General features: G+C 50.6%; 1 protein-coding gene across 2 annotated transcripts in view; it reads left to right on the top strand.

Annotated features, from left to right (window-relative positions):
• Positions 1–397: 397 nt before the first annotated feature.
• The window catches only part of PAX7 (paired box 7), a 114376-nt gene continuing 87629 nt past the window's right edge, over positions 398–27144 (top strand). The window contains exons 1-4 of one of the 2 annotated variants that reach the window (XM_049772043.1): positions 398–482; positions 3113–3348; positions 3889–4018; positions 4894–5022. In XM_049772043.1, coding sequence (XP_049628000.1) covers positions 398–482; positions 3113–3348; positions 3889–4018; positions 4894–5022 — 580 coding nt within the window. Of the gene's footprint in view, positions 483–3112; positions 3349–3888; positions 4019–4887; positions 5023–27144 lie in introns of both variants that reach the window. The other variant, XM_049772042.1, reaches the window with a different exon arrangement.

The raw sequence follows: 27144 nt of genomic DNA, 5'->3' as shown, positions 1-27144 counted from the left end.
AGCCCCGCACCTCCCTTCCCGGGTTTGCACAACTTGTGGCAGAGCCGGCGGGCGAGCGAGCGAAGCGAACTTGGGTTGAGCGTGTTTGTTTGTTTGTCTGAACTTCCCCGTCGCCACCTTCTCTCCTCCACTCACCAATACCAACCTCCAACCCACTCACCCCCCTGCCCAGCTCCGGGCCGCGTCGGACAGCAGGCGGGGTGGGGGGGGAGGTGGGGTAGGGGACGAAAGTGTGGAGGGGAGGAGGAAGAGGTTAAAAAAAAAAAGAAGAAGAAGAAGCAGAAGAAGCGGTGGGGGGAGGAAAAAAAAAGAAAGAGTTCGCAGCGGGGGTGCAGGGAGCCGACGCGAGCGCTCCGGGCCGAGTGCGGATCGGTCCCCAGGCGCGCGCGGCGCAGGCATGGCGGCGCTTCCAGGCACGGTCCCCAGGATGATGCGGCCGGCTCCGGGGCAGAACTACCCTCGCACAGGCTTCCCCCTGGAAGGTAAGCGTGCCCCGGGGAGTCTGGAACCCCAAGGTTCCCCGGAGCGGGTCTCCAAGGGGTGGCCGCGGCGCGCGTCTTTGGAAAGCTATCCGGGGTCCCCTTTGCGCGCAGGGCCAAGTGCGGACACCGCGACGCACCGCGCCGGGGAAGTTAGGGCGCATCGACCCTTGTCGGGTTGAGGTTTAGTTTTAGTTTTTTTTTTTTATTTTGGGGGGTCTGTTTTGTGCGGGTGCAGCTGTCCAGCTCGGGCATGCGACTTTGGCCCGTTGAGACATCCCGCACCCGAGAAATCGTTCCTTTCGGGTGCCAGTGAATTTCCATCCTTTCCTTGTTTTTGTTTGTTTGTTTGTTTGTTTGTTTTTACATACTTTTCTTTTTCTCCACCCGACCGCCTGCCTTCTTTCTCTAGCCTGTCAACTTTTCGAAGGCTCCTCCGGACTAACTACTCCGGTTCCTTTTTTTACAACCCGGGGCATGGTTCCTGCAAAAACCCCTTTTATTTCGAAGTGCCAAACCGCGGGCGAGGCTGACAAGAGCTAAACCAGGGAAGGCTAATATCGGGGTTCTCCTCCTCCAACGAGACCTCGCTCAGAAACTCACACTCTTCGGGTCTGCAAACGAATTCGAAATAGAAACGGTTTTTTTAATTTTCTCCCTTAAACTTTTTACTTGAGAGTTGGAGGCGCTTCCCAACTCTGGAAATCTCCCTGGAGAAGAACCTTCCAGACCTCGGGGGAGGCCCTAGTTATCCCGAAGAGAAGGGGAACGGTGTTAATTTTGTCATGGATCCTTCCTACCTCTCCAGTCACCCCCACGGCCGACTCCATTCCCGGTTGTGCAGAAAAGGCCGGAAAGCCGCCACCCCAAACTCTTGTCGTGCGTTTGGATTTTGTTTTCTTTGCAAACGTAGGGAAAGATCTTAGAACTGTCACCAGGGCTGTCACCCTGATGCTCTTGGGGATAGAAAGTCCAAGGTGTCATGCCATAGCCCTAGAGGTTTTTTTATTGTTTAAATATATATATATATATATATATATATATATATATATATATATATGATTTTTTAAATTACTCTTCTTGTTATTGTATGAGCCTCTAGTCGTGTGTGAGCAAACGGAAGGAGTCTGGGGATGGATGGACTGGCGGGCGGGCGGGTAGTGGCAGCTCCGGATTGGGGTGGGGGGAGGTGGTCCCTCTGGCAGCAAGACCAGCACGGGTCCCCCCGAATTAGAGGCAAGAAGAGCGGCTCCGTGTTCAAGTGCGCGCGAACAGCCACGCAGGCGGGAGAGCGCAGAAGCCCGGGGATTTGCCGTGGCACCGCGCTGGAGCGAATGCAAGTGAGACAGCGGCCGTGGATTAGAACAATATTTGCCCAACATGAGGGAGAATACTGAGAAGAGCCGAGTGCCGGTCGCTAAAGAGGCTCTTGAATATAAAGTTGGGCGCTCGAGAGCCCTCCAGCGCTAATGGCATATCCCGCCGAGGAGACCGAGTGACTCCGACTTGGCCACGCACGATTTCTGATTAAATCCGACAGTGGCTGCAGACACCCACTTTTACAAAGAGAGGTGGGGGGTGGACAGGGAGAGAGAGGGGAGAGGTGGTAGAAACCGCTCAGCCTCCTGAGCCTTCTCTCGCCTCCTCCCTTGCAATTATACTGTCTGCTCCCTCCACTCCCGGGCTGTGAAATTGTTCTAATCTGCCAGATCTCCGTAGCCGCCCAGTCCCCAAATTGGGGAGATCGAGGATGGATTAGTGCACCGGTGTCCCCCCAAGCTTCTGTGAGGAAATTGTGTAGACTTTGCATTAAGTCTTCCTAGGCTTTCTCCTCCTCCCCAGCACACCCCCAGGGGTGCCTGTCTTCAAGGTTCCCAGTGCCACCCCTGTCCGGGATTCAGCCATCTGCCAGCAACCCTCTCAGCCTCTTGGTAGAAGACCAAGCATCTCATTTCTCTCATTTCTCAGCTAAGCGGGTACTTTATTTAAGAGCGTGCCAACAATGGAGCAGGTCCCCCAAACCATCCCAAAACGAAATAAAAACTTGGGTAGGAGTTGGGAGCAAGGGCAATTGATCTGGGCACAGCTGGGTGCCCCCTCAAGAGACTGCGACCCAGGCATTAGGGTCCCCTGTCCTTCCAGAGCCCTGCCTTAACTGTTGAATTTCCCATGTATCCATGTATTTCCCTACTAAGCCAAGGCTGCACCTACTAGTAATCAAACCAGTGCTTCTAGTCCCATAATATGGAGCCATCTTCACCATTTCTCTCATGGGCCCTGCTGGATAGGCCACATCTTTTCACCCAGCCTGTGCCCCACATAGCATCCTGGGGACCTTTGGTCCCTAAGACCAATACCCTCACCCTTTGCTTTCTCACTTCTAACTTTCTTGCTTGCTTTCTTAGAAGGGTTCTGTCCCCAATACACACAGTGTGGCAAAACAAGGGGTATAAAACCTCTTGTCCTGGTCTCCTCTTTCCATTCCTCCAGCTGTGTCACACTTTCTCTCTGACCTCTCTAAACTTGGGGAACTCCAACCTCTACTTGTCAGCAGTCTCCGGGTTCAAACAAAGCTAGAATCGGGGTTGCCACCATCTCCATGCCCTCTCACCCACAGTTTCTTCCTTCTCTAGTGTCCACCCCACTGGGCCAAGGCAGAGTCAACCAGCTAGGGGGGGTTTTCATCAACGGACGACCCCTGCCTAATCACATCCGCCACAAGATCGTGGAGATGGCCCACCATGGTATCCGGCCCTGCGTCATCTCCCGCCAGCTTCGGGTCTCCCATGGTTGCGTCTCCAAGATTCTCTGCCGATACCAGGAGACGGGGTCTATCCGCCCAGGGGCCATCGGAGGCAGCAAGCCCAGAGTGAGTGTCTTTGCCTGAGAGCCTGCAAATAGCCTCCCCACAGTGGGAGTCCTACCCCCTTACTATGTCATGTCATTCAGTAACTCCATGTATGTATGTGTTCTATGGAAAGACTCCTCATCTCTGGATTCCTAATACAATTTAAATTGCTCAGAGATGGACATAATTGATGATGTCCAAGTTGCCCAGGACTTTGGGCCAGTGAGTTCATTCCTGAGCAATACACTAATATCTCATCACTATCCCAGACCAAGAGAAATCCTCTCTCATCCTTACCTGAAATAATGATGGGGTTTGGGCAGGGTGTCTAAGGAGGGTCTCTCTATGTTATTTATCACTCCCCTTCCCCTTTTGGCTTTCCGGGAAGCCAGGAAGATTTTGAATTTTAAGGATCAAGTCCTTCTTTGAAAGAGTGATGGGAAGGTATAAGGACCCATCCATCACTCCAGCTGGGCCAGCAACTACTACGAGGTTGGTATTAAAAGTATCTCCCTCCCCACCCCGTTTTCTACCCCTGCTCTTCCACCTCCACCTCTGAAGCAGGTGGCCACTCCGGATGTGGAGAAGAAGATCGAGGAGTATAAGAGAGAAAACCCGGGCATGTTCAGCTGGGAGATCCGAGACCGGCTGCTGAAGGACGGGCATTGCGACCGTAGCACCGTGCCCTCAGGTGAGAAGGCAACCACGCAGACCCGGCTGCCTGCCTGCAGCTCCCTGGATCCCCGTAGGGCTGCAGGTGGGAGGCAAAGGCCAGGGACCTTAAGAAAAGTTGACTAGAGAAAAAGCAGAAACTCGTGGGGAGTCAGGGTCCAGGAGAGAATCCAAAGCCGAAAATGGAAAGAAAAAAAGTTAGAGAGTAGGAAGAAAGGGAAGGAAGGAAGGAAGGAAGGAAGGAAGGAAGGAAGGAAGGAAGGAAGGAAGGAAGGAAGGAAGGAAGGAAGGAAGGAAGGAAGGAAGGAAGGAAGGAAGGAAGGAAGGAAGGAAGGAAGGAAGGAAGGAAGGAAGGAAGGAAGGAGCAAAAAGTTATCCTGTAAGGTCCAGTGATAAGGATTAAAGATATAGTGTCTAGAACTTTCTCAGAGATGTGACAGCCCTGTCCTAGTCTGGAGATCCCTGAGCCATGCTGTATGTATGTATCACACATGTATGTTCAGGTGGGTAAGGATCGGACAAACACCTGAGTTTGGGATAGCAACCTCAGCCTGGCTATGGTTACTGGGAGTTGTGTGTGTGAGTGTCTGGGTGTATGTGATAGTGGGAGACAGTGTGTTTTAGACTGGTCGGGGTGCATTCAGTGGGTGCCTGTACGAGTTTGCTGCCTGTCAGGTGTGTGCCAGGTCTACCAAACTGCAATGCTGCAGAATAGGTATAAATATTAAAAGCTGTATAGGTTTTATTGTTGTTTTGCAGCAGGAAGGAGTCCCAGGGCCCTGTGCAAGGGAGAAATGGACTTTTTGACCACCACCACCACCACCACCACCCCCCCCAATCTCCTGCCCCAACAACTTATACTCGCTCTTTTGCCTTTGAATTTCTGAGGTTTAGTGAGTTCGATTAGCCGCGTGCTCAGAATCAAGTTCGGGAAGAAAGAGGAGGACGATGAGGCTGACAAGAAGGAGGACGATGGGGAGAAGAAAGCCAAGCACAGCATTGACGGCATCCTGGGCGACAAAGGTAGGGTCTCTCGAGGCTTGCAGTGCCTGAGAGCATTTTCCCACAAACTGGTGCCTTGGCGGGGTATCGCTGCCCTGCAGTCTATCTAGAAGCTCGATCTGAAGGCTGACAGGAGAGTCGGCTGCTCCCAAACAGCCAAAAGTGGCTCAGACTGGGTCTGCCGAGAGTGCTTCTAGGTTGGCAACAGAGTCGGGGCTTAGGCCATCCCTGTGTACCTGCGGAGCCCCGTTACAGGTTAAGATACCAGGTACCTGACCGGTTCTAGGGAGGACTCCAGCGCACGCACGCGTCCTCCCAGGCTGGTGTTTTGGCTTCTGGTCTTCGTGTCTATCTATTATTTATAGGAAACTTGGGCAGGGGTGGGGGGCGGAGGGCGAAGAAGGAGGAGTCGGCCTGCGGCTCCCTAAATGAATTTGTTAACCAGATCCTCACACGCTCTCTAAACGGTCCCTTGAAACACCCGACTGACAGTTGACTGAACGCGGCAATCAATAAAAATTAGCGAGGCCCCCACTGCCTTGGTGGCTGAGTTCTCCGAGCCCAGCCTAGACTGTGCAGGGGGAGGGAGGGAGAGCAAAAAGGTGCACTATCCAGCTTATTTCCTATTCGGTGTGCCCAAGGGGGTGGGAATGAAGGGCAAGTCCCCCCCACCCCGTGCGTCTAAATGAAGGATCTTCTGGGGGGGGGGAAGATTAGGGTGTTAGGGTCTCCTCTTCACACTGAGGGAGGGACTGCTGCATGCCTGGAGTCTGGGTGCCTCTCTACGCTAAGTTGGGGCATCCCTTGAGCTTTCTCTTAGGGCAGCCCAGTTAGGGAAAGAGCGTGTCCTCGCAAGGCCTGCAAATAGCAGAAGGCAATGACCCTGGAAGGTCTTTTTTTTTTTTTTCCCCCGAGACTTTTAAGAGGAGGTGTTGAGAGGAATAGAAACAGAAGGGCCACCGTGGCCAGAGTTGGAACAGGGCCTCCACATTGACACCATTCAGGAGGGCAACGACAGTGGTCCCAGGATCTAAGCTTTGGGGAAAGTGCAGGCATGCCCCCAACCTGAAAATGTGCATGTCAGGGCAGGGTAGATTCCTGGTTTTTTCCTTCTCACGACTTCTCTTGGGTGCCTCTCTTCCCTGCCGGCCTTTGCAGTTTCTAACTCAAGTCCTTCTCTAGTGTTGAGCAGTCTCTCTCAACCTTGAAGATGAACTTCACAGACAAAGCCCGCTTCCAAAGACAACTCCCAGAAAGGCCCTACGTGCTCCCCGCCCCTCAAAAGTGGGCAGGGACAGCCCCTGACAACAGCAGCCCCAAGCTGGGGAAAGGGATGCCGCTTGACTTTCAGACCCCTGAAGAGGAGACTGCCCAGAACAAAAGGGGGCCGGGAAGAATAGAGGCCACAGTGCTTGGCACCCTGCAGTGCGGGGGCAGCCCCGGGCTGCGGTCTCCCACCCTTAGCAGCCTCGTAGCCTCTGGCTGGGCAGAGGCCCTCGGACCCCTGTAGGGAGACCCAGATCTGTTTCAGTTTGTATTGGCAAGGGACTTTGTGAGGGACTCCCTTTGGGGGCAGGGTACTGCAGGCTTTCGTCATCTTTTTGTCAATCCAGCATTTCAAATGTCTCTCAGCTTCTGAGAAGTAACTGAAAGGAAACTGGAGAGCTAGTTTTTGTTGGAGAGTTGAGGTGAGTGCGTTGTTGTAGGCTTTGTCCAATTCAGTGTAGGAGGGAGCAGCCAAGAAGCATTTCTTCTCAGAAAGAAAATAAAAATAGAAAGATAGATGGTGTGGCTTGGGCTTGTGTGTGTGTGTGTAGAGTGTTACTTTGAATCAGGGTAATTCTGGAGTTTCTGGATGCCAGTAGAAAATAAAAATGGAAAGATAGATGGTGTGGCTTGGGCGTGTGTGTGTGTGTGTGTGTGTGTGTGTGTGTGTGTGTGTGTGTGTGGAGAGTGTTACTTTGAATCAGGGTAATTCTGGAGTTTCTGGATGCCAGTCTGTCAACCTCAGTCAGCTACCAGATAGATTCGCTGGAGAGAGGTTTCCCCCAGAAGAGAACCAGAAAATCTCCAAGTCTCCACTGCTTAAAAGAGGAGCTCAGGGGTTTTTAGAGAAGTTGCAGAACTGAACTGAGATGAAAGCACGGGGACCCTGTAGCCAGGAAGCCCCTCATTTCTGAGTGAACGTGGGGGCACGATGGGCTGTGTGCTTGAAGTCTGCATCACTGCTTGGGTCTCTATGTGCCCACCCATGGATGGGCTTATAAAGTGGACGCCTGACGGGACCATGCTCTGCGTAAGGGCAACGATCTTAGTGCAGTTGTAGGTGGCAGCATAGGGACAGGAGGGCTGTCTTCTGTGCATGGACGGATGGGATCTGCCCTCCAAGTAGTGCCAGTCAGTGGGTACGTGGTCAGTTGATAAGAAGATATTGTGGTGAAACCTCCCAGCTGGGATTTCTCTCCCATGCCCCAGACATCCACTCCAGGGCCAAGTTAAAGGTGAAAAGAGCATTCAATCTCCCTCCCTCACAAGTTGGTCCAGTGGGGGAGAGGCAGAGATAACCTCCTGAGGTGGGAAGAACCTGGAGAGAGGATGTACACTCAAAAACTTGGTTTTGGCTTCTTGCTCTTGACAAATGCTTTCTCTGGGGGTTGCCCCTCTCATGGCAGGGAGCCACCGAAGAAGGGATTTAAGAGTTCTCCTCTTTAAGCGCTAAAGAGAGATCCCTCCCTGAGTCCGTTTTCCCCTATCGTCCGCTTGGCATTTAATAATGTTAAGACTTATTAGAGCTGGTAATGAAAACTGGGGCTGCTGAATGGGAAACTGTGTTGGAGAGGGGTGTAATAGCTTCCAGGCATGGTAAGAAACTATTTATCCGCAATCAGTCCTCACTCTCAGAGTTTGAAGCACAAACGTTAAGTTGAAGGGTTTTAAAGCAGATTAAATTGAGCTTTTATTTCTGTGCACTTTCATCTCTGAACAGCTCACTCCTGCTCCCCTTGGGCTGATATTCATGAGGCTGTTCATATTTTTTTTTTTTTGCTCTTATCCTTGTTAAGACTGAGTTATTAGGATTGTTGGTTGTGAGACTTCTCAGACCACTGCCGGTAGGGGCTGAGGTCATGCTCTGCTCATCTATAGGGAAATGGACAGTTTCCTGTGCTCACCAACTTGGACTCCTGCTCCTCCTGTCAGGATCAGGGGAGAGACAGGCTAGAGATCCAACTGGGAGAGGATTTGAGGGAAGACTCAAAAAGAAAAAGATTTTCCCAGCCTGAGTCCAGGGAGACTTTTGTGGGAAATCTCATAGGGGTTTGCAAAGCATCAAACCATTCCTGAGTGGGGGGAGGGCAGGGGACATGAAATAACATAAATAACATTAGTAATATTTATCAACAATAATTTCCAAGCCTAACTTCTAACAATGCACAAACTTAGGCTGGAACTGTCCAGATCAAACTCGGAGCAATATATCATTTCAGTTCATAGGATTAAAAAGCCCAGCAGGGTTACCATTACTATGAAATAAGGGGGAAAGTTACGCAAATAAAATGAAGGAAGAAAAAAACGTGTGTGTCGTGCATATATAAATATGCGTATGTATACCTGGATAGTGTAAAAAAAAATCCCTCAAAGGATTTACTTTCTCCTGTCTGAAAAACTGATGGGGGCTAATATGTTGTGTATATGATCTTTTCCTTCACATTTTTCCCCTTCGTTTATTTTTTACTGCAGCGAACTTACAGGTGTAGAGTGGGAAGTGACGGAGAAGGATGGGAAAGGAGGGGAGAGCCCGAAGTGTCGGTTTTAGACACTTGTAAAAGGAGGTGGAAAACAATTTAATTTGGCAGAGGCGATAGCTGCTAATGCGGTTTTCGGTCGTTTGCTACACTGGAGGAAGCTGTTTTGATTGTGTATACAAGAACCTGCCAAATTTAATTAGGCTCCGGGGGAGCGAATGAATAGGGGAAGGGGGGGGGCACAGCTCCCCTTAGCCCACACCATTTTTTCGGCTTCACACCTGGAAGGGACATTGTTCACCGGGAGAGGCGAGAAGGGGAAAGAGGGGAGGAGGGGGGCAGCGGGAGAGGAAAGGAGTGAAGAGGAGAGGGGCCGGTGGCAGAGGGAGAGGAAAGAGAGAGGGGACCCAGCTAGTCCATTTATCAAGAAACAATCTGCATTGATTTAAACCAATAAGTTCCCTCCTCTGTAAATGTGTGTTTAGAGAAAGGTAATTGACACTCCACCAAATCAAAGGATTACCCCGGGTTGGCAATCTAATCAAACAGAGTCCAGGCGGGATTTGAGGCTGTTCAGAGTGGGATCAGCTTCGCATAATGGGGGCTCGGAGGAAGCCAGGAGGGTGTCAAGCAATTCCCCAGCTTTAGGCTGCACCGGGTGGAGGATATTCCTAGAGACCAGAGGGAGGGTGGGAAGGGGGGGCGCCCAGGCTCCTCCAGCCTAGAAGTGGGGAGGGGGGGGACCGGCTGAGTAGATAGGGAGTGTAGAAGGCGGAACAGCCCAGCAGCGGAGGGGGCTCCTGGCAAGGGGGTGAGCCCACACCAGGCTGACACAACTTCCCCTTTCTTCCCTCTATCCAACACCCCCCCCCCCAACAGCCGGTGGAGAGAAAGAGGGGAGGAGGGACTGAGACTAACGAAGAACAACAAGGAGATAACTATTACAAAGGCAAACACTGGCGCTCGCACGCGGTAAATAAACAAAGTCGGCAAACTGTTTGCCAGATAAACTCGTGCCTAAATCGAGTGTGACGGGCAAGGAGAGAAGAGACAGAAGGAGATAAGGTTGGAGGGGGAATGAACGAGCATAATCTAATAGAAGACATTTAGAAAACAAACTTTAAACAAGGGAGAACAGGAGAGCGGCGGGTAATTATCCGCCCCAGAGAGCGGGGAAGCCGTCGGAGATGGAGGGGGGGGGGTCTGGGGGATATGGAGCCTCAGAAGAACCGAGTGTTGAGGGAAAGGAGGGCTTTGGGGGGCTTCTAAGGGAACCTGGAGAGGAGTTCCCGCCCGATGGGATGCCAGGGTGATACTGGGCAGCCTCCTTGAGTTTTCCCAGCTCTAGGTCCCCAAACGCCACATTTCTAAGTAGGGTGAGGTTACCCGCTGGGAGGGCTATGGATTTTGCATCTACTTGAGGGCAAGCACCGCTAGGCACAGGCTGTTTAGAAGCATTTGTCCTATTAAAAAAAAAAAAAAAAAAGACACGCATGCATGGCATAGCCAGTAAGGGAATTAGATATTTACCCGTTTGAATAAGCCTGGCTAAGAAGAAGAGAGAAGAGAGAGAGATTGAAAAGGAGAGACTGGGAGAAGACTTCAAACGAATTCATCATTTGGAATGGTGGAGGGGAGATTTACCAGACAGTATTGGGAAGTTATTTAGATATTAATAACATGTTTTCCCGAGGCACGACCAGGCAGCCATCTGCGCTGCTCTCCGAGCTATTTGGCTGGGTGAAATATGGGCATCTCAAATGTTGGAAAGAGATAACGCAATCAGGCTAACCCCGGTCCTAAGACTGCATCGCAGCGTTAAACCCGGATTAACCTACCCCCCATCCCCATCAGCCCCCCTCCCCCCTTCCCAGCTTTCCAAATTTTTCAGTGGAATTTACATGGAAGGATTTAAAAGCACATATAACAGTAGCCTGAAAGCAATAAGGTGATTATTGGGGGCTTTCAAAAATCTTTCCCAAAAATGAGAGTTGTCACACACTATATTCCATATAAATATTATTGTATATAGAACCATATTTTTACTTATATAAAGAGAAGGGTGAGCAAATAAGCTTTCCACTTAAGTGGGGGGTCTTTAGAGGGGCTACTGACCATTATCAGCAAAGTTGATGAGACTTTATTCAGTAATGGGCACATACGGATAGAAACATGAACTACTCAGGACCCCTGGCTCTGAAGGCTCACCGAACTCCATTGAATGCAGAAACTGTGCCTGGTGAGGAAAAGCTTCACTTTCTGCCTTTAAGAACACAGAAGAGAAACCCCCAAAGGGATTTTCCTCTGGGGACTTTGGGGCCTCGAAGGCCATGACTAAGGGGGGCAACATTCCAAGAATTCCAGAAAAATAGCTCTTCTCCCTCTCCCTCTGCCGACTAATGAGGTAATTAGGAAACACAGTTGGGGACGACAGGGATGGGGGACTAGAAAGTCGGGATCCCCTCCCTCACTTTTTGGCTGTGTCCTCCTTTCCCTCCTCTTTCCCCCTTCCCCCAACTCTGGCTGAAAGAGGAAAAGGTGGAAATGGGGTCATCGCTTTCTGACCTGCTCTGGTGCATTTGGCCCCGGCTGGGGTCGGGCAGGCGGAGGGGGGAAACTGGCCTTCCCAAATCGAATCAAGGCAGAACGGTGACCTAAAGGGGGAACTTCGCCATTAGCAGATAGATCTTTCCCAAACTTCAAACAGAATGGGGAAAGGAGGGAGGGTGGGGGTTGAAGCAGGGATGGAGAGTCAGGGGCTAAAGAGAGAGCTGAGATTGGGGAGTGGGGGTAAGAATAGAAGAGAGCAAAGGGAGGCTTGAGGAGGAAGAGAAGGGGTCGAGGGCAAAGGGGAGGCGGGGGCCAAAGGAAGGAGTGCAGCAACGGGGCCGGGGGGGGGGGGCCGGGGGGGTGGTTTGCCAAAGAGAACTGGAATGCACTTGGCGATCTAGTCCCCCGGGAGAGACAAAGCTTGAGGTGAGGCAGCTTGGGGAGATGAGAAGGGAGATATTGCTTGTGCCCGGGCCTGGCCTTCAAGCCCAGGATATTCTCTGGGCATCTTGAGCGCTGGTGCCTGGCCTTCAATGAAGGTGATATGGCGAGGGAGCACCTGGATAGGTTTGTGCCTATAAATTGGCTGCACTTTACCAAGCATGCTGGGCAGTTTTACGCACTTTTTTATCACTTGGTTGCCCACGGTCTTGAGAGTGCCTTGGTTCACCAAATGGATCATGCCCAAGGTATTAGGATGGACGGGGGTGGGGTGGGGAAAAAAAAAAAAAAAGCTCCCTGCCCAAGGAAAGGGGATGGAAGAGAGCAGGGGACAGGTGGGATGAAGAAGTCCACCAGGGAGGCGATGACCAGAGCGCTCGCGCACCAAAGCAGCAAACGCAGAGCTGGCGCGGGCAGAAGAGACTCTGGGAAACAGGACAAGGGGCCCCCGAGGGAGCCGGGGATCCGCAGCAAGAAAGACAAAGAGACGCGGAGTCCCGGAGCGCGGGAGAGGCCTGGGCGAGCATCGGGCGGAGAGCGCGCAAGAGCGGAGAGGGAGAGGAGCGCGCCAAGCCGGGCGGCGGGAGGCGGGCGGGCCACTGTCGCGCTTTTGATCCTCCGGCGGCTTCCCCTTATCAGAAGCGCTTTTCGGTGACACCGGCACAAAGGCAGTTCATCATATTACAGCGCGGCCCGACGACTCCCGGCCATCCCGCCGCTTAATTAGAGGCGAGCGGAGCGCGTCGGCCTGCGGAGGGGGCCCGGGCTCCAGAGCTCTCAGATCGGGGACCCCGGGTGAGGGACCGCCCGGCGCTCCTGGCTAGGCCAGAATAAGGGTGAACGAGTATCAGGGTGATGGAGAGCTATTATTCCGCGCATCGCTAAAGAAATAGGCCCATCGGGTGTTCACGTCGCCTTCTAACCTCCAGGTTCACAGTTTGGGTCCTTAGGCTTCAAACTCAGGCTGGAGGGTGATTTGGATTAAGGGTGCAAAGCCTGGACTATTCTGGGGGTCTGGTTCCCTGCGCGCTTCCCCTACACTCCTGCCCGGACTTCAGTTCCCTTCACCTAGGTTCTTCTTTCTCCCTTGAGAACCCCCAGACTTCCAAGGCTGGAAGGATTCTGGATAAGTTCCTCCTAGGGAACCCCAGAATCAAGGGTTCTGGTCTCCAGCCTGTCCTCCAACTCACTAACAGTGGAATCTTGGTTAAGTCTCTCTCTCAGTCTTTCTGACTCACTTTCTTCCCACAAATAAACAGAATTATTTGGACTGACACAAACATTCTTCTCCTTTGTGGGGGATCCTGGACCCCTCTGAGAATCCTATTAAACCCAGGAAACCCAGCCATGCGCATAAGTTTAAGATGGGGCATAATTTTGCTGGAGGGTTAAAAAAGAATCTCTGCGTTTCAAGAAACCACACTTCATTCAAAACTTCACATTTGCTGGGTGACCTTGTACTATGGAGGGAACTGCAGATCCCCAGATCAGAAATCCAGGATGAGAAGCCGGTCATGAGGCTAGGACTTCTCCCAGGTCTGGCCTGGGCTTCTTTAATTTCCAGACGACAGCACCCACCCACCCATCTCAGGGGTACTGGAAGGGGCCTTTTTCTGTTAGAGGGGAGGAAGGAGGAAGAAATCAAATGTTCCTCTGGGTTGAATTTCTTTATTCGTTCTATTAAAAAATGGTACCGAGCGCCAACTCTGTGTCAGGTGGTGTGTTTGGTCTGTGTCCTGGTCTGTACGGGACACGGTGGAGGCCCCTGTCTTCCTGGTGCTCTGAGCCTAGTAGTTGAGCCAGAAAATCAACGCGTGGGACAGACAGGCTGAGCCATCGCAGTGCCAGCGTGTGTGATTGCAGGAGCTGCAACCTGGATCCCTGTGTCCCCGCCTCCCCTCTCCTGGGCTCTCCCGGGGCGTCTGTGTGGATTCTGTTCGTGTGCAAGAGAACAAGAGGGATGTGTTTGGGGCAGGGGCTGAAGCTGGCGGACAGCCCCCATCCTGACCTCACAAGTCACCGTCAGGGCCTGGAAGTTCAGTGCAGTGGGGTGGAGGGAGAAGGGAGGGAGGAGCGACCCGCCGGTCACAGGGCTCCAAGCCTCTCCCAGCCTACGCAGCTTTCTTTGTCTGAGGACGAAAGCTCCGGAGATCAAAGAGGCCTAGGGACCGGACACAGAAAGAGGAGGGGCGCCTGGCTGAAAAAGTAGCTTGGAAAATTTTTTTTTTGCATTTCAGCCTCAAGTTTTCTGGGGTCCTTTCTGTGGGACCCTAGCATGTCCTGAAATCTTTGCATGAAATCTTCTCCCGTAGTCCTGACTTCCAGAATGGGTGACAGGTGGTGAGGGAATGAACCTAACCAGACAGCTGCAGATTCAAAGCTGTGGTCCTGAGGTGGTGGCAGAAAGAGGAGAGGAGTTCATTCGGGTGGAGAGAAAAGTGTGGGTATACGTGGGGTGTGCCTGGGTGATTGGTGTGGATGCTTTGTGTGGAACTTGTGGATCTGGGGTTCAAGCTTCCATTTCCCTACAACTTATTCTAGACATCTGCATGAGATCCTTCTGGGCTGCAGGGAACACGGTGGCAGATTGAAGTTAGTTTACAAAGCAATCACTGGGGATTGGCAGTGGTGAGGAACAGTCCTGAGAAACCTGCTGGAACTAGGGAGCTTTAATCGAGGACCACAGAAGCGCCTCTATCCCCATTGCCCACATATAAAACTTCCAGATCTAGCCAAGCACCGCCAGTCACCTCTCCGGGGAGTTCCCTTGTTCACAGCCCTTCCCGAACTCCCTTCCCAGCTGTTTTCCTCCCCTTTCGAATGTCTCAGTCTCACACTCATCCTAAAAGCCCCCACCCCAGGGAGTGGGAACCGTAGGTCAGATACCAAATGCCAAGGTGTGTGTGTCCGAGAGAGGAAGCAGATAAAGCAGGTAGACCCAGTCTAAACTCTTCCTCAAGGTTAATATGAGAAGAACCCGAATTATTAATTCTGAGCTGTATTGGGGAGGGGCCCCTAAGAAAGGGGCCTCTGGAACTTTCTTTAATAAATGCTGGAGATGATTTCTCTCTCTTCTCTCTCTCTCTCTCTCTCTCTCTCTCTCTCTCACACACACACACACACACACACACACACACACACACACAGACTCACACACACACACAGGACTCTAACTATATTGGGGGTGGGACTTCTGCTGGCTTGAATGGACCCAGAGGTTAGGGGATACATTGGAAGCTGGGTGCTGGGGATGACTGCTGTTCAACCCCCCTCCCAAAAAAAGAGCCCCATTCTCCCTTCCTGCCAGCATGGTGAGTTTGAAGCCCCAGAGTTCTGGGGTGAACCTAGCCCAGAGATTTGTGGCCAGCGGGAGCCAGGGCGCAGGAACTAGGGGCCTCGAGAAAATGGTATGGTCATCGGGTCCCCGGGCATGTCTCCCCCTCCTAGGCCGTCCCCTCCCGCTGGCCTGGGGGCGCAGTCACCGCTTGCAGTGGCCTCAATGGCCACTTTAGAAATACAAACAACTTTAGAAATAAAGTAACCAAACCCCGAAAAGGGCTTTGAAGGGGCGAATGCCTGGTGGCGCTTTACTATGGTGTGGGCCGAGGCCCCGGCCTAATCCCGCTTTCATTTCCACCGACGACCGCGGGGGGGAAGCGCTCCCGCCCCCGGGGCCCCTCAGGAGGCTGATTAGGCCACAAAGAGCCCCCATTATCCCGAGAAGAAAACCGGGGGACGGCGCGGGGAGAGGATGGGGGGAGCGGGTCCGCCCGCGCCTGGCTATTGACTTAGTGGATGAAGTCAAGAGGAGGCGCGCTGGGAGCCCGGGGGGAGGAGAGGGGAGTCGGAACAAAACGGCACAAAACCCCTCGACAAAACCCGACGACAAAACCCCAGCGCTGGGCTGGACCAGAGGAAGCCGGGTCTGAGGGGCCGAAGGGGCCTACTGCCTGCGCAGCGGCTGGTCAGCTGCCCCGCTGGGCTGGGGGGCCAGAGACCCAGCCAGCCGGGAGTCAGACTTGCTGGGGTGTGGAGGGAATGATGCTGCGGTATGGGCGACAGCATCGCTGTCCTGAAAATGATGGAGACTCCGGACAGACAATCCCTTCCTGCCTCTTGAACCTGAAAGGTTGGGTGCCTGGATGCAGCGGTCTGGTCACAGCAGTGACACACCTGCAGGCCTGGCATCTGAGGTCTCCCCAACCCCAGCCCACCTCGCAGAGACTCTTAAAGAAATATTGCATTGCATGCAGGGGGGGTTTGGCTGGGATGGAGAACACATAGGGGGTCCCGTGGCCTGAAAGATCTTGGGTACCTTTGAATGAGAGCCTTCATCTATTGAATGGACCCATGAAAGGCCCAGCAGAGCTGGTATCTTCACATAAAGCACCAAGCAGAGGCAGTTCTGATGGTCATTTGCTGTCCTATTCCTTCCAGAATTCATTCCTCCCATGTGCCTGGGAAAATAATAGGGACCCTGAAGCAGAAGGGCAGTGACTCTGGAACTGAGCAGACAGGTTGGGTGGAGGGTCATGGGGTGGGGATGGATGCTGAGCCTGGTTTTTGGGAAAAGTGTCCTTCCAGCTCAAAAAGGTTGAGTGGGGCTGTGGGTAGTCAAGAGAAGGAAGTAGAAGCCAACACAACCCTTTGGGGCTACCACAGACACTGGGGGGTGATGGAACCCACTTTCCTGGTATGTTCTGGTTCTTCCCAGTTTTAGGTGTGTTTGGGAGTATTGAGGAACACTGTTTAGTGATTTAAAGGATGGTGTAAAGGAGACAGGAATATTTTGATACCCACCAGATCCATCACTTTTCTAGTGCCTCCACCCCATTCAGGTGAATATAATGTGGAAGCACTTTGAAAGCATCTTGGCTCTAAATGCTCATGTGGTGGCTACTTTCTAGGGGTTGCATTGGGGTGATAACCCAAGATTCCAGATCATGGACCTCCCTCAGGCTGAGATAAGGAGTTGGGACTAATTCCAAGGACAGTGGGGAAGCAAGGAAGAGGTTTCCAAAGGGGAAGAGTGGACTGAGCGAGAAGGTACAGAGACCTTGCAAAGCAGCATAGAGTGAGAGCAGACTGGAGTTTGGGGGAGGAGGAGGCAAGTGCACCTAAAAGTCCTTTCCAGCCCCAGTTGGTGCTGGTGCTGGGAGACTCCTTAGACAACTTCTGGTCATTTTACAGAAGGGAAAGCTGAGACCAGCGGGCATACAAGAGTGACTGGGAAAAGGGAAACCTAATTCATCAGCCGCTATGCAAGAAAGGAAGAGAATAAGTATGGTCTTATTCTCTTGCTTCCTAGAATCTGGGAGGCAGGGTTGAGGACTTGGGGAATGGGACCGTTTGACAGCCAGCCCTCTACTGTTCTTTGCATTTAATGCAACTTGCATTTCACAAAGGGCAAATGGAGCAACAAGAGAAAAAAATAGGGGGAGGGCTCTCTTTCTTCGAGGCCCTTCAGTTGCTCCCCTTGCCCCATCAGGATCTCTCTCTTCATGAACCCTAGATCCTCATACCTGGAAGACTGACTCATGCAAATGCCCTGACTACCTCCTACCCCAGCATCCATTTTTTTTTTTTTTTTTTTTTTTTTTTTTTGGTTTTTGGGCCACACCCGTTTGATGCTCAGGGGTTACTCCTGGCTATGTGCTCAGAAATCGCCCCTGGCTTGGGGGGACCATATGGGACGCCGGGGGATCGAACCGCGGTCCTTCCTTGGCTAGCGCTTGCAAGGCAGACACCTTACCTCCAGCGCCACCTACCCGGCCCCCCCAGCATCCATTTTAAGACTACAGATTGGCCTACTGTGAAGAGTCCTTTTAATAGCCAGGGACAATCAAGCTTAGAGGAAAAGTGAATGCCATGTTGTGTCTTAGACTAGAGCATGAACAGCCCTTCTGGGGGGAATCTTCAGCATGAACTGTTCTGAAGCCCTGGAGGAACCACTTCATTTCTCTTGATACTTGCCCAGTGTACAATGGTGCCATCCTATTCTGGGTTTCTGATCAGATACCTCAAGGGAGACAGGGAAGCAGGCGGGGGCGGGGGGGGGTGTGCTTTATGCTTTCACCCCCCAGGCATTTACACCTCAGAGGCAGATAGCAGTTTCCCAGTTGATCTCAGAAACCTTGTGAGATTTGAGGCTGTGAGGGCTGGGAAGAGGAGGGACCCCCTCCTCTTCAGGCTACTGTGGGAGAAGCTCTTGTTTAGATCTGGACTCAGCCTGGGGCTGTGATTATTGGTCTTCAGAGATAAGCTGATAGTGCTTATCTAGTGACAAATGATTCCCCTTGCCTCTCTATTGGGAAGATTGGGGAACTTTCTCTCCTGGATGGGAGGTAGCAAGGCTCTTACAGGACACTCACACTCAGAATCTCCCATCCAGCTTGCTGCATGATGATAAAGTGGTCACCCTCACTATATTTCATTCTGGGACTGGCAAGGAGGTAGTTCATTCTTGGCATGGTCCCAGAAGGAACATTCTATACAAAGTGGGGAAGAGGGAGAGGTTTGTGGTACTTTAGCACTCTTGGGGGCATGAATGTTTGGATCCTTTCTCTACCAGGAGGGACATCTGAGAGGAGGGAATCTGTGGTGGGCCTCCCAGGTTATTCCCATGAGCACGCCAGTTACAAGCCTTTGATCTACTGCTGTACCCTTTTTTTTGTCAATGGAGCAACAAAGGCCAAAAGAGGGAAGGTGACTTGGTCCTTGTGGTCCAGCAAATTGAAAGCAGAGTCAGAAACAAGGGCTGTCTTGACACTGTTAAACAAGGTGTCAGAATTGAGACATTCTTTTTTGTTTGTTTGTTTGTTTGTTTTGTTTTTGGGCCACACCCAGTGACACTCAGGGGATACTCCTGGCTATGCAATCAGCAATTGCCCCTCGCTTGGGGGACCATATGGGACAATGGGGGATCAAACCGAGATCTGTCCTAGGTTAGCACATGCAAGGCAAACATCCTACTGTCTGCTCCATTGCTCTGGCACCGGCCATGGAATGAGACATTCTTTCAAGGTCACTTATACCTCTACCACTGTCTCCTGTCCCTTGGGATGGTTCTATCTTCCAGTGCACTGTTAGGGAACTGAGTGGGCAAATCCATGTCCTGACCTGCTGTCCTCAGCTCTTCTTGCCCACAACACCAGGGTGGCTTCCAGGTCACTCTTCTTTTTCTCTCTCTCTCTCTCTCTTTCTTTCTTTCTTTCTTTCTCTCTCTCTCTCTTTCTTTCTTTCTTTCTTTCTCTCTCTCTTTCTTTCTTTCTTTCTTTCCTTCTTTCTCTTTATATCTTTATTTCTTTATTTCCTTGTTTGTCTTCTTTCTTTCTTTCTTTCTTTCTTTCTTTCTTTCTTTCTTTCTTTCTTTCTTTCTTTCTTTCTTTCTTTCTTTCTTTCTTTCTTTCTTTCTTTCTTTCTTCTTTCTTTCTTCCTTCCTTCCTTCCTTCCTTCCTTCCTTCCTTCCTTCCTTCCTTCCTTCCTTCCTTCCTTCCTTCCTTCCTTCCTTCCTTCCTTCCTTCCTTCCTTCCTTCCTTTCTTTCTTTCTTTCTTTCTTTCTTTCTTTCTTTCTTTCTTTCTTTCTTTCTTTTTCTTCACTTGGAGGCAGGAGATTGCCAGAGATCAATCTTCAGATATTCACTTTCCTCTCAGCTTTGGGCTCTCCACCCTTCCTCTAAAGTCAGCCATTGCAGGAAAGCTGAGCAGTAGCTTAAATCCTCGAGATGGGGCGGCAAGTGTACTTGCAGCTGTGTTCCTGGAGCAAGTGGCTGTACCTCTCTGTATCTTCGTTTTCTCATCTACCACATGGGGAGAAAGATTCCAAAAGGAGCAAATGAATGATGAAGCTTGGAAGGGACCAGCATCTTAGAAATGTCTGATTAAAATAAAATAAAGGATCTGAATGGGTCTTTGGGGAGATAGGCCAGGAGTTAAGGTGCTTGCCTTGCACATGGCTGACTCCAGTTTGAATCCCGGTTCAGTGTATAGTTCTCCAAATAGCTACAGGAGTGATCTCTTAGCAAACAACCAGGAGTAGCTCCTCAGACTACCAAGTATGACCAAAGAGACCTGAACTTATTTTGTGTGGAATAGACAGTTTATAAAGGTGCCTCACATGAGAATTCCCTGGTCACATGTTTTGTTTTTATGATCTCTGAAGATATATAAATGTATTTTCTATATGGTCTTGAAAGATTAATAAATAATGTGTTTGTGAAACTTCAAACCAGAAAAAAATGTATATACAATAAACGTGTAGAATCCCTCTCTTTGTTGAGACTTTGAGGGAAGAGTTGTCTAGATTAGCCTAATTGTCTAATGAGAGAGAGAGAAAGAGAGAGAAGAGAAAGAGAGAGAGGGAGAGAGAGGGAGAGAGAGGGAGGGAGAGAGAAAGAGAGAGAGAGAGAGAGAGAGAGAGAGAGAGAGAGAGAGACTATATACCATTTTAAACCTGTAGTGGTTCCAGAACCTGCAAGTTAGGACTTATTCCAAAGGTTTGTTCTAGGCAGCAGGGGATATAGAGATTTTATGGTAATCATTGTGTCCATGAACTGAATTCCCAATTTCCTTGGGAAGGGTTCACTTGGGTTTTCCCAGATCTCCTGAGGTTCAGGATCCTCAAAAGGTTAAGCATTTCAGAGTTAAGAGATATGCAGGTAGGGGTCAGAGAGATAATACAGCTCTTGTGTAAGGCTCTTGTCTTGCACATGGTCAACTGGGGTTTAATCTCAAGCACCGCATATGGTGCCCTGAGCACTGCCCAGCATAATTTCTGAGCTCAGATCCAGGAGTAACCCTGAACACTGCCAGGTGTGGCCCCCAGACAAAAAAACAACAAAAAAGAGTTGCAGGTGTTTGTCCTGGAGGGGTGGGGCCCACAGAGGCTCCCTTCATTTCTCCCTCCTCCCCCTACCCTTCCTGCCTCTCTGTGCCTCTCCCTCCCTGGTGCACCTGCCAGGCTTCCGGCCTCCTTTGCTTCAAAGAAGCAGGCTGGGCTTTACCTGCCTTGCCTAGGAGAAAAGCAGCCTCATTTGAAAGGGAAGTGGCATTTCAGGCACTTAATTAGACCCAGGACAAGAATAGAGGCAGGCTCACAGGTCAGGCCACAGGGGATTGTTGGGGGATTAACACCCAGGTAAACCCATCAAGGCTTCTGGGCCCCTTAGCAGGAGGCAGCAAAAGAATCCCTGGCAGGCAGCAGGGAGCAGCAGAAAGGCTGGGCCAAAGGAGTAATCAGAAATCATGGACTCATATTCCCCAGAGGAAGCTGAGGGACTGGCTGGGGAAGGAGTGATGGTGTAGAGGGGAGACAGGAGGGCTACCTGCACCTGCAATGTCCATGATCTCTCACACCCCACTGATGTCCCTTGAAGGTGGGGTATTATTCTGACAACAGTGAGAGACTGAGACTACCGCCATGTATTGCACAAGGCCCCAGTTTCACCAATCTTAGAACCAACAGGAAGGGAAACATTGACCAAATCTACAGGTTGGAACATAGTAGAGAAGGTGGGAGGGGCTGGAAGAGAAGTCGTAATAGAAAATGAAGTCATAACAAAAATGGGATGGTGGCAGAGAGATATTACAACTGGTAGGAGGTTTGTCTTGCATGCATCTAATCTGGGTTCAGTCTCTGGCACTCTTTATGCAAGGGGTGATTGCTGATCAGGAGTAAGTCCTGTGCAACACTGGATGTGCCCCCCAAAACAGAAACAAATAAATAAAAATACAGAAAAAGAAAAATATTTGACTAGGAAGGACCTCTTAGATGGTCTGCCCCGAGGAGATGGTAGAGGTGAAATTGCCTCTGCAACAGGAATGACTGATTGGCAGTCAATTACTGAACATATACAGACAACTGCCCATTAAGATCTGACTGCCAATTGCTAAGTAAAGTGCTTTACAGGACTGAGCCCATGGGCTCTTCCCCAGCCTCTTGAAGATGTTTTTGCCAGGATATGTGTATAGACTCAGAAGCAAGGAGGTGCCTTGCTCCTTTGAGCACAGACTGGCAACTATGCCTCATTGGAGGCTTGTGCTCTGAGTACTTTAGTTGCTGCATTTCACCTAACACCCTTGACAGTGCTTCTTCTTCATTTGGTGTCTATTTTGCTGATAAAACAGAGCTCTGAATCACAGTCTGCCAGAGGCAAAGCCAATCAGAGAACCCAAGTCCACAAACTTCCTGCCTCAACTCACTGACTTTGGGGTAGACTTGTGGTTTGGGGGTATCCTCCCAGTGTTGGAGCCTATGTCCTAGCGGGTTACTTCTCCCGACTTTAGCATCAGGCACTTATCTTTAACTAAGACTCATAAAGAGTATCACAGTGCCTAAAATTAAAAAATTAAAAAATGTACAGGGGACTAGAGAGAAAGTACAACAGGCTTCTTGCCTTGCCCTCAGTCTACTAAGATTCAATATCCATTAATTCCATATGGCTCCCAAGCACTGCTGGGTGTGACCCAAATATCTCCCCACCCCCAAAAAGAAAAAAAAACATCTAAGTTGTGCCTTCTGTGGGGTGTCCTAAGTACATCTTTGTCTGGATGGTAGATCACCAGTTGAGAAATTTCATTGATCTTGGACATATATGGGATGGGAAGTGCTGAGATCTTTTTTAAGGCCATTCTTTCACTGCCTGTGCCAACCTGTGATGAACCCTATTTTGGGATCAATTAAGAGGTAGAATTGGTCATGATATGATGGAAGGCTTTGTCTCTGTTTTTTGGCACATGTCAATATGTTCTCATGATATGAAGAATAAGCATGGAGGGATTGGAGAGATATTACAGTGGGTAAGGCTGCCTTTAAGCAGTCAATCTGGGTTTGAGTCTGGCACCCTTTATGGTTCCCCTAAGTTCTGTGAGGAGTGGTCTCTGAGGAGGGTTACTCCTGGCTCTAGGCTCAGAAATTGCTCCTGGCAGGCTTGGGACCATATGGGATGCTGGGATTTGAACCACTGCCCTTCTGCATGAAAGGCAAACACCCGGGGCCGGGGCGGTGGCGCTAGAGGTAAGGTGCCTGCCTTGCCTGCGCTAGCCTTGGAAGGACCGAGGTTTGATCCCCCGGTGTCCCATATGGTTCCCTAAGCCAGGAGCAACTTCTGAGCTCATAGCCAGGAGTAACCCCTGAGCGTTACCGGGTGTGACCCAAAAACCAAAAAAAAAAAAAAAAAAAGAAAGGCAAACACCCTACCTCCATGCTATCTCTCCGGCTCCTAATATGTAGAATGTTTAAAGCAAGGAAAGTAACCCCTGAAGGGCCTATCATGGGAAAGTGTATGCTAAGGGATACTGTTGTGGTGGGGGTGGTGTAGCACCTTTCTCTAGCTGAGTCACCTCCTCTCTGTTCTCTGAGCATAGAACAAGCCATAGGAAAGCAATCTGATACCTTCTTTTGACCCCCCCCAACCCCCACCAACTCACCCCCTTCCTCATCCAAGGCCAAGGAAGGGTTTTTGGTGCCTCCTGAAAGTTCCTTTAGGCTGATGGCAGGGGTGGGGGTAAGGGGAAAGACCTAAGGACGTTGGGTGACTGGTAGGGTTTGATGTGCCAGGGTCCACTACACCTGGCTGGCATGCAACCCCTTGAATGAAAGAAAGCACATGAGGGAATGGTGAGTGAGTGCACAGCTACAGGCAACCCCTAGCAACCTCACAAACCTTCACAAGGTTTCCTGAGCCCATTTCACAGGTAAGGGAACTGAGGTTCCTCAGGTAAAGTCATTTGTTCAAGATCTCAGTATTAGAGGCAGTAAGTAAGAATCCAGGCCTCTGGGCCCAGAGAGATATCACAGTGGTGTTTGCCTTGCAAGCAGCCGATCCAGGACCTAAGGTGGTTGGTTCAAATCCTGGTGTCCCATATGTTCCCCCGTGCCTGCCAGGAGCTATTTCTGAGCAGACAGCCAGGAGTAACCTCTGAGCACCACCGGGTGTGGCCCAAAAAAAAAAACAAAACAAAACAAAAAAAAAAAGAGAATCCAGGTCTCTCTGGCTTTGAGACTAGGGCTCATGTCAGCCCCATGGGAGACTGGTAAGACCTGGAAGAGACCAGGGAACAAGCTTTGCCTTTTGCTTGTTTGTTTGTTTGTTTGTTTGTTTTTTGTCTTTGAGTCACACCTGGCAGTATTCAGGGGTTCCTCCTGGCTCTGCACTCAGAAATCACTCCTGGCAGGTCAGGAGACCATATGCCAGGATTTGAACCATTGCCAGTCTTGAGTTGGCTGGTGCAAGGCAAATGCCCTCCCTACTGCTGTGCTATCTCTTCAGCCCCAAGCTTTGCTTTTGATGAACTCACAAGGCTGATGGGATGACAGCTCTAAGGCCAGAAAGTCACATAAATTACTCTACTGGGGGGCATGACCATGAGGATTTTTAGCCACACCTGGCAATTCTCAGGAGTTTCTCCTATTGGTGCTCAGGGGTCAAATACAGTACTGGATATCAAACTAAGATTGCCTATGCACAAGGCAAGAACTTTAACTTTTATTTCATCATTTTCCTCTTCCTCTTCCCCCTCCTCCTTTTGTTTTGATTTTGAGCTATATCTAGTGGTACTCAGGGCTCACCCGTGGCTCTGCACTCAGAAATCATCCCAACAGGGCTTAGGAGACATTATGGAGCACTATAGATCAGACTCAGGTCAGTGGCATGCAAGACAAGTGCCCTACCTGCAGAACCGTCATGCCCCTTAACTCTTATTTCATCTGCAGTTGGTCAGCTTTCTGCAGATTCCTTTCTGACCCATTTCTTGACTGCATCAGTAAGGAATGCTATTTTAAATGAAGATGATAGGACTCCCTTCCAGCAGCCAGAAACCAGTCTCCATGGACGTCAGTTTCCACGGTCACAAACAACAGTTTCTGCTGGTCCCAGCCCGTGACTAGAAAGCTTAGAAATGCAGGTGGCGATCCCCTCCGCAGATGAAGCCACTTAATTACCACGCAATCAATATGCAAACAAGTGCCAAACTGGGTTTGAATCAAATTCCTCATTGGGGACCCAGTGGGGGAGGAGAATTCAGTAGAAAGGGGGCCCACCAGGGGTGGACTGGCAGGGAGCAGGGTTGCAGACTGAGGAGAGGGGGTTCGACTGAGATCCAGGCGCCCGAGGGTGGCTCAGAGCCTCTCAGAGCCCCTAGGGTCTGGCGTAAGGCCCAGCTCCCCTCTCTGGGATCTGGGGTCCTTGGCTTAAAGCTACAGTGGGCGGAGGGAGGGTTTCCAGGCTTGTCAGCTAAAGTCTGGCGGCCTCCACTAATTCATTTGACTCGGAAATCTCAACTTGACCAGAATCCCCCTCCCCTCTTTAAAACAAACTCATTAAACTTGTCAACACTCATTAGGCCTGTAAAACATTGAATTGCAGCCACTGGGGAGGTTTGGCTTGGAGAGGGGATGTGTGTGCATGTGTGTGTGTGTGTGTGTGTGTGTGTGTCTAAGAGCATGCACTCAAAGCTGGACCAGGTCCTGGGAGATATACTTTGCACCTCGGAGACTTGGCAGGGGCAGAAGTCAGATTTGTTTGTGCTTTGACTTCCTTCCTCCTGCATCTGCCTTTTATCACAGGCAGAATCCAAGCAGAGTGGAGACACCTCAAGCTGGACAGAGTTAGGCTGGAGTCAGAATCTGGCTGGTTGTCTTGGCTGAGGGATGCAGGCCCGTTCCTGACCCTCTCTCCCTCAGTTACCCATCTGTAGTATGGGTGTTTAAATAACAGGACCCATTATCTCCCTGGGTAGCTGGGAAAATAATGGACAGAAAACTTTGACCTCAGTACCTGGTTCTCTTCTAGTATTATAAGATTATTCACACTTATGTGGCTGCTTCATTTAGAACTCCAATGTTCAAAGTTGAGAAGTCTTAGAGTTTGGAACCTCAACTTCCTTTAAGTCATGCTATTTCCTCAAGTACAATGAGCTCCATAAAGCCGGAGAACAGGAGAAATGGCATGGACTGACAGAATGGTCCTGGCAGAGTATAGGGGTTCTTTCTCTTCTTTGTTCTTTTCTTTTTTTGGGGGGGGTGGGTCACACCTGGCAGCACTCAGGGGTTCCTCCTGGCTCTACGCTCAGAAATCACCCTTGGCAAGCACGGGGTACCATATGGGATGCCGGGAATTGAATCGAATCAGGTCCTTTCTGGGTTGGCCACATGCAAGGCAAATGCATGCCCCCCTTTGTTCCTCTCCTTACCTTGCACCTTGGATTAGGAGGTCCAGATCTCCTTTTGCAGAAGTACATGAGAAGTAGTCACGGAGGGGTCTCTCTCTCTCTCTTTCTCTCTCTCTTTCTCTCTCTCTCTCTTTCTTTCTCTCTCTCTCTCTCTCTCTCTCTCTCTCTCTCTCTCTCTCTCTCTCTCTCTCTCTCTCTCTCTCTCTCTCTCTCTCTCTCTCTCTCTTTGTTGAGAGGTGATACCTGGCTCTGAACTCAGGTATTCTACCTGGCAGTACTCAGGGGACCAAATGGGATGCTGGGGATCAAATCCAGGTTAGCTGCATGCAAGGCAAGCTCCTACTGCACTATTACTCCAGACCCCATGAAGGTACCTTCTTCCAGCCTAAAGTAGAACTGAGGGTGAGTATGGGCTGGGGAATGAAATTTCAACCTGTCCTATGAGGGTTTTTTTTTTTTTTTATGGTAGGAGAAATCTCTTAGAGGAAGTAAAACCACCTCTGTTCTCAGTGATTTTTCCAAACTCACCCAATGAGGGGTCAGCCTAGTGGCCCTGGACTAAGGGTGCCTCTGAACCCCACTTTTCTTCTCCCTATAAGCCCTCCTCTCAGAAACCCCTCCAGAGCTTTGCCTACCCCTTCCCTGGAGCAGACACCCTCTGGATGGAGGCAGACTTTAGTCCCCCAATGAATAGGGGTTTTGTCTGGGCTCTCTTGTTAGGATTTGTGGCTGGAGTTGAGATGTGTTCTTTTCCCTTTAAAGTGGGGTGGGTGTCTACAGGCTTCTCCCTTTCTCTTTCTCATTCCCCTCATTGAGAATGCCTCCTGAAAAAAAAAAAATCACGCCGGCCTTCTGTTATTTTTCTTCTCTCTCTGAAAATGAGAACATCAGCTATTGAAGCGAATTGATGAACTCTTCCCAAAAGTTTATTAAGGGAAGGTTAGACAAAGGCCCCAGGGCCCACAGGCAACTGAGCAGTCAGTCTATATACTGGGTCCTTTTGTCCCTCTGGGGCCGACGCATGAATACCTCTCAATGGCCCTCTTTAGAGTGACAAGATCAAGCCAGACAACGGCTTGTTAAAAGGAACTGTGAGCTGTTTCTCTTGCCCAGCCCAGCGCCGGCCCCCTCTTCCCTGCATTAATGTACATCTGCGGCAGGACGAATAATCGGCTGGAATTCTGTGGGTTTTGTGTGGGTTTTTCTTTTTTCCTAAATACACCCTTCCTCCTCCTCCTCC

This window comes from Suncus etruscus, chromosome 4 (genome assembly GCF_024139225.1).
Source record: "Suncus etruscus isolate mSunEtr1 chromosome 4, mSunEtr1.pri.cur, whole genome shotgun sequence".
Taxonomy (NCBI): domain Eukaryota; kingdom Metazoa; phylum Chordata; class Mammalia; order Eulipotyphla; family Soricidae; genus Suncus; species Suncus etruscus.
Note: the sequence above shows the minus strand (reverse complement) of the source record. Positions and strands in the feature narration are given on the sequence as shown.